This window comes from Aedes aegypti, chromosome 2, assembly GCF_002204515.2.
Source record: "Aedes aegypti strain LVP_AGWG chromosome 2, AaegL5.0 Primary Assembly, whole genome shotgun sequence".
Classification (NCBI taxonomy): Eukaryota; Metazoa; Arthropoda; class Insecta; order Diptera; family Culicidae; genus Aedes; species Aedes aegypti.
The window spans coordinates 383,580,808-383,589,515 of record NC_035108.1 but is presented as its reverse complement, the minus strand read 5'-3'; the positions used below and the strand labels follow the sequence as shown (position 1 = coordinate 383,589,515).

The 8,708-nt window shown below is 35.4% G+C and overlaps 1 protein-coding gene across 1 annotated transcript; it reads left to right on the top strand.

Moving 5' to 3' along the window:
- The first annotated feature begins 7,164 nt into the window (after nucleotides 1–7,164).
- On the top strand, nucleotides 7,165–8,417 carry LOC5574026 (serine protease snake). The gene is made up of 4 exons (XM_001661067.2): nucleotides 7,165–7,305; nucleotides 7,375–7,395; nucleotides 7,453–7,974; nucleotides 8,035–8,417. The coding sequence occupies exons 1-4, from the start codon at nucleotides 7,254–7,256 to the stop codon at nucleotides 8,358–8,360; spliced, it is 921 nt and encodes a 306-aa protein (XP_001661117.2). The 5' UTR covers nucleotides 7,165–7,253; the 3' UTR covers nucleotides 8,361–8,417.
- The last annotated feature ends 291 nt before the right edge of the window (nucleotides 8,418–8,708 follow it).

Below are 8,708 nucleotides of genomic sequence, written 5' to 3'. Positions count from 1 at the left end.
TGAACGGCATCAGATTCAGCGACCCCAAATCTACTAAAGACACATAGTTTAATCCTTCAGACACACAAAAATGTAATTTTTGTTACGCTGGGTTTTGTTATAAAAATGGTTGAACAGTTTCTCGTTTGCATAACTATACTAGAGTTAAGTCTGACCATACCCGTTATTGTACTCTGCTCTGATAGAAATTAATGCCCAATACTTCCAAAGAACTTAAATTTTAATGTTGCAATTTCTCTTTTGTTGTTAATTAATCAGAAACTATGTACCTATTAAAGCTACCTCTTGATGTTTTGTTATATTTTACTATAAAAGTACTCAACTCGAATATAATGCAATATATTAAACAAAATACTTGACTAAATTGTGGTAAAAATTGTGGGATTAACATTCTCATCGTTGGGCCATGTCAGTTGTTTTGTGATTGTCAGCCATGAACAGTATTGATGAATTTTCTTTTTGTATTGTTTATTTTTTGTATTTTGTTGCTGATTTTATGTACCGAAAAGTGATTATTTATGCTGTCATTTGCAAAAAAAAATCGAGTTTTGCAACGAGTTTTTTGCTATTTCGGAAAAAGCCGTTTTACCAGGATTTATTACAAATACCGCTTTGTCTCAAATTCCGAACAGACTCATATTCCGAACACTTGGTTTTTGTATGGCGATTTGGTTGAAATGTTTCGCTAAAATATGTCATCGAACTACCACAAAATGGCAGTCAATTGCAATTCAATTTAAACATATTCCAATCTATTTTAGACCACGGGAGTAGTTATGATTATCTAGTTCGAGGTCAGTAGAACTAGCTCAGATAAATTTATTTGCGAAATTGTTCATTTGAATACAATTTATTCATGCTGTTCGGAATTTGATTCAAGGTGTTCGGAATTTGATTCAAGGTGTTCGGAATATGAGACAGAATGAACACAGTGTTCGGCATTTGACTCAAAATGTTGTTCCATACTTTTGCGTTAAAACAATACTAAACAAGTTAAAATAAACATTATTAACGACACACACAAAAGCTAACAGTTAGGCTTTGCAAAGAAATTAAAATTTTCAAAAATATCGACTAATTTGTGCCTCCCAGATGCATTTCAAGTCAAAGCTGGCCTTAAGTGTTCGGAATATGAGTCAAAACGGTACACAAAATAATGTTTCAAGAGACCTTACGAAAACATACATCAGAACATAGTATAAATTCAGTATTTTTCAATCATGTATGCTGTAGGGTTCCGTATCATTTCGCCAAATGCCATTTGTCCGAAAGGGTCATTTTGTCGAAATTGAAAAAAAAAAGTGAACTACAGTTAGCATTCAATTGCAATAAAGTTCAAAGAACTTGTTCAGCTCATTCATAAATGGGGATGAATCATCATTGGTATACAAATAATAAGGCTTTTAGTGTTAATTCAAGAAACTGTCAGTGCTGAAAAAAGAACATCCTAAATGTGCATTAAGGCCAGTGTCCGGGATTTGAAAGGTGCGGACTATTAGAATCAACACGGCATAGTTTTAGTAATCACAAGTCTTCGACGTAAGCGTTTACCGAGTGTTCGCAAGTAACAGTGTAGATTTCAGTTCACACGTTGCCACCTTTTTTTTAGAAGAATGATATTCCACCAAAGGTAACCCATGTGCTACCAAAGCTTTTGATAAGACTTTTTATAAACATATTATAAGGCTCAATTCCAATGATTATGAAAAATGTTTTTCTCTTGAGACCAGATAAATCAAAAGAAAAGTCTATGTTAAAAAGAAGGAAAAAAATTGATGAAATCCTATAAACACCTGAAACCCTATCAAACTGTTGGTAACCCAGGGACGAATCATCCATCGGCTTAGAGTCTTGACGCGATGTATGAAGCTCACAACTTTATTCTGAATCAACGGGATAATTTTATCATTCTCTAGAGAAGCTCTTAAGTAGGGACAACCAAGACGTCCCATCACATTAAAACAATCAACAAATTAATTAGCTGATCAGTTATTGGACCATACTTGTGAATAAGCGATGTAGCAGTTTGATGTTTTTTCGTAATTCGTCCAAATGGCATTCGGCCAAACAACCCAGTCGGTCAGATGGCATTCGGCCAAATGACATTCGACCAGACGGCATTTTGCCAAACGGTATTTGGCCAAATGGCCGGACACAGTTGCACTTTTCAGCACTGTTTATTTTGATAAGCCGTTATGTTGACCAACGCAATTTTTGCAATTTCTCATCGTAATAGGCTGTTTTTCATCACGCCAATTTGTCATGAAACGGCCTAATTTCCTACACTGAAGTATGTAGTGCAGGAATATTCATGACACTCGGACACTAGATAACTCTAGGGATTTATCCTTTAAGGCCAAGTTTGCTGATACGCCTTCCTTTTATTCCCAGAAGAAAGTAGAGTAGAAAACGTGCCAAATATTGGGTTGGATTAGTAAAGAAACTATATTTGTATATATGAGAGCTAAATCGTAAGTTTTAACCGCATTCTTAGGTATAAATTTCATTCTTTATGGTCGTTTTATTGGAAAATCTTAAAAATTTAAAATCATTTATATCATATATATCGATCTACAGCAATTTGCAGGCGTTTTTCTCTAAATGTTTTGATCGGAAACTTTAGAATGACATATTATGAAAATAATACGTAGAAAATAAATTCGATTTTATTGCAGCAGTGTTGCCAATTTTTATGATTGTCTTAGTGCTTTGAGAGGTCTTCTGGAAATAAAACATTTATTCTTCTATTGTACTTCAAATGTGACGTGGGGACTAAATTAGGAACTCTATAAAGGTATAGGATATATTTCATATTAATACTATATTTGTACTTCCGTCAGGACGTACTTTGAACCTAAAAATTGTACTCATATCAATTCCTCCCAATTTAAAATATTTTTCTTCAAAAAAAATCGGTGAAAAAAAGATTTTGTGATGGCTACTAAATTTTTGTTTCAAAATAACTAGATATTTTGCAGCAGGCTTTTGATTGATGATGCTTTCGAAGAACAAGCGATCATTGAAAATAAAAAAAAATAGATTGGTCAATTTTCCAGCAAACGTTGTGTCTTATTCGTGAGAAATGCAATTATTCTGGTGGCTTTTTCATTATCACAATATTGCACAATATTAATCGAACGATGTACAGGAAACCGATTGCGATTTAATTCATAAATTTAAAAGTTATTGCGAGTACAAGATGTCCACTTTATAAAATGAACAGTTCTTATAACAAAATCTACCCTTAGTATTCATGTGCCAAATTGTCTGCACGTACCGGACTTTTTGGGAGTGAACTAGATGACTTTACTGCTTAAGCTAAGTCCTACTAGACTATCCTATGCCGAATAAGAATCACACACCACGCGAATCCTATTCGAATCGTTCAATGGATGTAGAGCAAGTAGCTAGTCACTGGAAAGTACTAAGCAAGTCAAAGAATGGCTCTAAAAGCCAGTCAGATATTTACTGCCATGCATAGCAAGTCAGTCCCATGTGTAGAAAGTATGCATTGAAAAAATCGATTTTGAAGTTTACAAACTCGTTTTTCACACAAAAACAAGATAATCAAAACACGGTTCTTCTTTGTATTACACGGTGCAGAAATCCGGGTGGGACTGCGGTTACTTTTCATTATGGGACAATTTGACTTTTAGTGCAGCTGAAATAGCATTGGAAGATATGTCGAAAACTGAACTCAACTCAATTTTGACGAAAATGTAGATGGGACTGACTTGCGATTCACAGCAGTTTTGTTGTCGATTCTCAAAACAGTACTGAAAAGTGTTACTTTTCAGCACCTAAATCAGTTCGTTTGTTGGGAAAAGCAGGTGTTACTTATTTTATTGATGAAAAGTAGGCTAATAAGCATGGGCGTAGCTAGAGGGGGCAAAAGAAGGCCATTGCCCCCGGACGGCGAAAAAAAAATTGCTGCGGAAATTGAGCTTATGTTTGAATTTATCAGAAGTTCATATTTAAAAACAAAATCCAATTGCTTTCTGATTGACATCATGCAAAATTCTTTAACTTTACCAAACAATTAGGCTCAATTAGACTTATCAGATACCATATGACAAATCTATCAACAGCCTTCAATACATATTGAGTGTAATCTCTCAACAATATTTCTCGGAATTCAAAATGATCTTCCAAGTTATTTTGAAACAAATTCTTCCAGGAAATCATCGAAGAACATATCAAAAAAATGATAAGAGATAGCTCCATAAATTCCAAAACAATTCCTCCTCAGATTATTTTAGACATTTTTCTTTCGATTCTTCAAAGATTTCACAAATAATCATTCCAAGGTTTATTCAAGAAACGAGAATATATCGAATTTCTTCAATGAATTTTCAGCCATAACTCAAAGTTTTTGTTTGGGAATGTATCATTGTAGTGGTACCTGAACTTTCTTCAAAACATCTTCTTCTTCTTCTTCTTTTTCTTCTTCTTGGCATTAACGTCCCCACTGAGACAGAGCCGGCTTCTCAACTTATGAGCACTTCCACAGTTATTAAATGAGAGCTTTCTTTGTCAAAGTTGCCATTTTCGCATTCGTATATCGTTGGCAGGTACGATGATACTCTATGCTCAGGGAAGTCAAGGAAATTTCCTTTACGAAAAGATCCTGGACCGACTGGGAATCTAACGCAGACACCTTCAGCATGATGTTGCTTTGTAGCCGCGGACTCTTACCTTTCCGCTAAGGAAGGCCCATTCTTCAAAACATAGGCTTCATGAATTGTTTCAAGAGTTCTAACCAAAAAACCTATAGGAAAGTTTATAGGGATTTCTCCAATAATTTGATTGCACCTTCGGAAATTCTTCTGCATATTTTGAAGAAATTTTCCATGCGTTTCCTCTTGAACGCGGTCTGAAAATAAACTCGGAATTCCGCTTCCGGAATAATACAATTTTAGGTATCATTTTTTTTCCTTAGTAAATTTGAGATATTTCATTAAAATATGCTTGAAAATTTTATCAATAACTTTATGAACTCTTTCACGATGCCTCAACAAGTTCCGATTCTTCAAATATTTCGTATATATTTTTGATGAAATTCAACATTGGACTCCAAAATTTGTTCGGAACTACCCCAAGAACTCTTTAAAGGAATCTTCCAGATATTTCCAATTCGAAGTAATTTATTATCAATAGTTTCGATACAATCGTAGAAATTTCTTCAGAAAAACCCTTTGGGCTTGAATAAGTTTCCAGAGTTCTTCCCACAATTGTAATTTGTGTAGGAATTTTTGCTGTATATGTTTTTGAACATTCCTAAAAAGCCCAAGAATTAATCATGTACAGAATTCATCCAAATATTTAAACAATAATCGTTCCACAGATGCAATAAGAATTTTTTCAGAGATTTTTCAGAACTTAATCTCATTCTTTTAGGGTTTACAACCATTTACCATTGCCTCTCAGAAAACCAAAACTTCCTCTGCAGAATTCGTAGAATCAGAATATTGCTTCTTGGCTCCATCAAGTTCCTGCAAAAGATATACAAAGAACAAAAAACTGGATAGATCCTTGGATAAGTTTGTGAAAGATGTTCTTGAGTATTTATAGCAGAAATGGCAAAAGAAACTCTTTGATGAATTTTTGAAATATTCTTGGGAACATTTATTTAAAAATCTGTATGTGAAATTCTTTCAAATTATGTTTTGGGAAATTTTAAGAAAAGCTCCGAATTCTTTGGAAACATCTTCATTATTTTTACTTTTACGGAGAAGTTTCTAAAGAATTTCGTGAAGAAATTCTTATATGAAGAACATATGTAGGAATATTGACGATCTTAAAAAAGTCATAGTCTTTCTCAAAGATATATATTGAAAGAAATTATGGTTAATTCCTTGTGTGAGTTTCATTGGGAACCTGTCGAGAAAGTCCTCAGGGAAGAATTCGATGAAAGATTTTTTTTTTCGAGTATAATTCCTGAATGAATTCTAGAGAAATTGTTGGTAGCCTTCTTTTGAAAAATTAGATGCATTGTTAATTGAAATCTTAAAAAAATATTAGGTGGAATTCAGTAAAAAATGATTGAAATAGGAATCTTTTAATACCTTTTTGTATTGAACTTGCCTCATGAACCTTCATTGCCTTCTGATTTTCAAGCAATCAATTCAATAAATTACTTTGAGGATTTTCTGAAAAAAAAAACTTCTTGAAATCAACAAATTACTTAATAGGAAAATCAAAACCAAATCCTTGAAAAATCTGTATATGAATCTGTGGACAATTTCCGGAGGAATTTCTGTTTGAATTCCTTTGAGGAATAAAAAAGCATGTGAAACCTATCTTAGGGAATTTTTATATGAACTTTATGAAAACCTTATATCCGGTGGCATGACTGCCGCTAAAACCGACTTTTACTAATCTTAACTTTAGGCATTTTTCATTCTGGATTTTTTAAGGCAATAATGGACCGAATATTAAGACAAAAAATTAAACCAAATTCACGTTTCGATCTCCTCTTTGCTAACTGTGAAACGAGAAGGATGTGGGTAAATAGAAATAAGACGATTAGAAATAACAAGATTCGTACAAAACTGTTAAGTGTTAGTTCTATCAAATGTGGGATTTTTCTTCTTCTTCTTGGCATGACGTCCTCATTGGGACAGAGCCTGCTTCTCAGCTTAGTGTTCTTATGAGCACTTCCACATTTATTAAATGAGAGCTTTTTTTGCCAAAGTTGCCATTTTCGCATTCGGATATCGTGTTACAGGTACAATGATACTCCATGCCCAGGGAAGTCAAGGAAATTTCCAATACGAAAAGATCCTGGACTGACCGGGAATCGAACCCAAACACTCGGCTAATGAAGGCCATGTGCGCTATTTACAAGTTTATAGTAAAAAAGAAAGATTTATAGAACTAGCATTATCTGCATTAGTCTTGATATGGCAGTATTGTGAAGTCGTGCTCATACCTTCTGGGATACCCTACAGACCAAACTCTGATCTCTAACGAGAAAAAATCCGATGTACATTCGATGTTTATAATCGTTCGGTTCAAACACAGCATGTGAGGCCATGTGATCAGCACTATTCAAGTGAATACTGTACGACCGTTAGCATACAACTGGGGATTCCCCTATAATTTCTAAGAAAGTCCATCATCCTCTGCCTTTGGTCATCACCCATCAATGATTGAACGAATGTTCGGTTTGATGTTTGGAATCTCAAAAAGACCGAACCGGTTTGCCGCGATGCTTAGTCGTTTCTGAGCACGCTCCCGATTCACAGTTATCAATGGGCCTTCGCGTTGGCTTCTATTTGACACTGTTTGCAGTGCTAGTTCAAGGTTAAGTTCAAGATGATTTTGTTGGATTGCCGTAATGTTGACAGAATTTGTATTTGCTTATCGTTCCAGGTCAGCGCATATCAGAGAGAAGTAAGTGTTCGATTGTTCAATTGATAGGTCTAGGGTGCTAACTTGAAGTGATTTCAGAATGTGAAGAGTACCGAAAGCTCACCATCAAGACTACGGCCATCATTCCGTTGGTTGTCAATCCCAATCCGCTGAAGGTTACCAGTTTCAATTGCTCGAAAACCGTGGATTTGATTGTGGGAGGAGAAGTGGCCAAAAAGAATGAGTTCCCACACCAGGCTCTGTTGGGTTGGATATCACCGGACGATCCAGAGGAATACAAGTTTGAATGCGGCGGGTCTTTGATTAGCGAGAGATATGTCCTCACAGCTGCACACTGCTTCAAGAGGGGAAATCCCGACATTGTACGCCTAGGAGAGCACAATATAGATGACGATTCTGACAATCAGGTGGATTTTGAGATTGAGTCGATTGAGAGGCATCCTGAGTACAAGTTTCGTGCGTCATATCATGACATTGCGCTTATCAAGTTGAAGGAAAATGTGCGTTTTTCAAAAGTTATTCGACCTGCTTGCTTGTGGACCGGGCAGAACATCAATGTGAGCGCTTTGATTGCGACTGGATTCGGAAGCATGGAAACGGGTTAGTCCTTGATGAAATGATAACATTAATCAGAAAATGAATTTTATTTTTCAAATCTAGCGGGCAGTGGATCAAATCTGCTTCGAAAAGTCGTTTTACAGTTCATTGACAGACAGATTTGTAAAAGACAGTTCACAGGACGACAATTCAAGGCTGGGATCATTGACGAGCAGTTGTGCATAGGAAGTGAAACTTCAGGCAAAGATACTTGCCAGGGAGACTCCGGTGGTCCAATTCAGACCATTTTGGAGCCGAAAGGTTGCACCTATCATATAATTGCTGTCACATCGCTAGGACCTCTATCTTGTGGAAATTCGCCTGCCCTGTACACCAAAGTATCTGGCTACATAGATTGGATCGAAGGAATTGTGTGGAAGGATGAATGATTTTTTCATGTAGAGAAAAAAAAAATACAAAAATAAACTGAACCAAATCTAAAACTATATGGTTATCTTGCTCAAATGCGCTTTTCAGACTATGCAATCGATTAGAGAAGATTTCTCATGCCCAACTTTGCCTTAACATTAGTTTTTTTTAAATAGTTGATTGCCTTAAAATGTGTGAAAAACAGTTATTTTGTTAGACTATCGTTCTACGAGAACCAAGAAATTGAGTCTATGTTCACGAACCTGAGTCATGTTACGAAACCCTTTGAGTGCAGCATTACTGAATGCAGTTATTACTGAAGTTTTATGAAAACTGGATCCAAACTCAAAAGAGATCCAATTTTTTTG

Coding starts and splice junctions, on each gene's coding strand:
- LOC5574026 (XM_001661067.2), top strand. CDS start 7,254: ATGGGCCTTCGCGTTGGCTTCTATTTGACACTGTTTGCAGTGCTAGTT. Junction 7,306..7,374: donor GTTTGCAGTGCTAGTTCAAG/GTTAAGTTCAAG, acceptor TTATCGTTCCAG/GTCAGCGCATATCAGAGAGA. Junction 7,975..8,034: donor ATTCGGAAGCATGGAAACGG/GTTAGTCCTTGA, acceptor TTTCAAATCTAG/CGGGCAGTGGATCAAATCTG.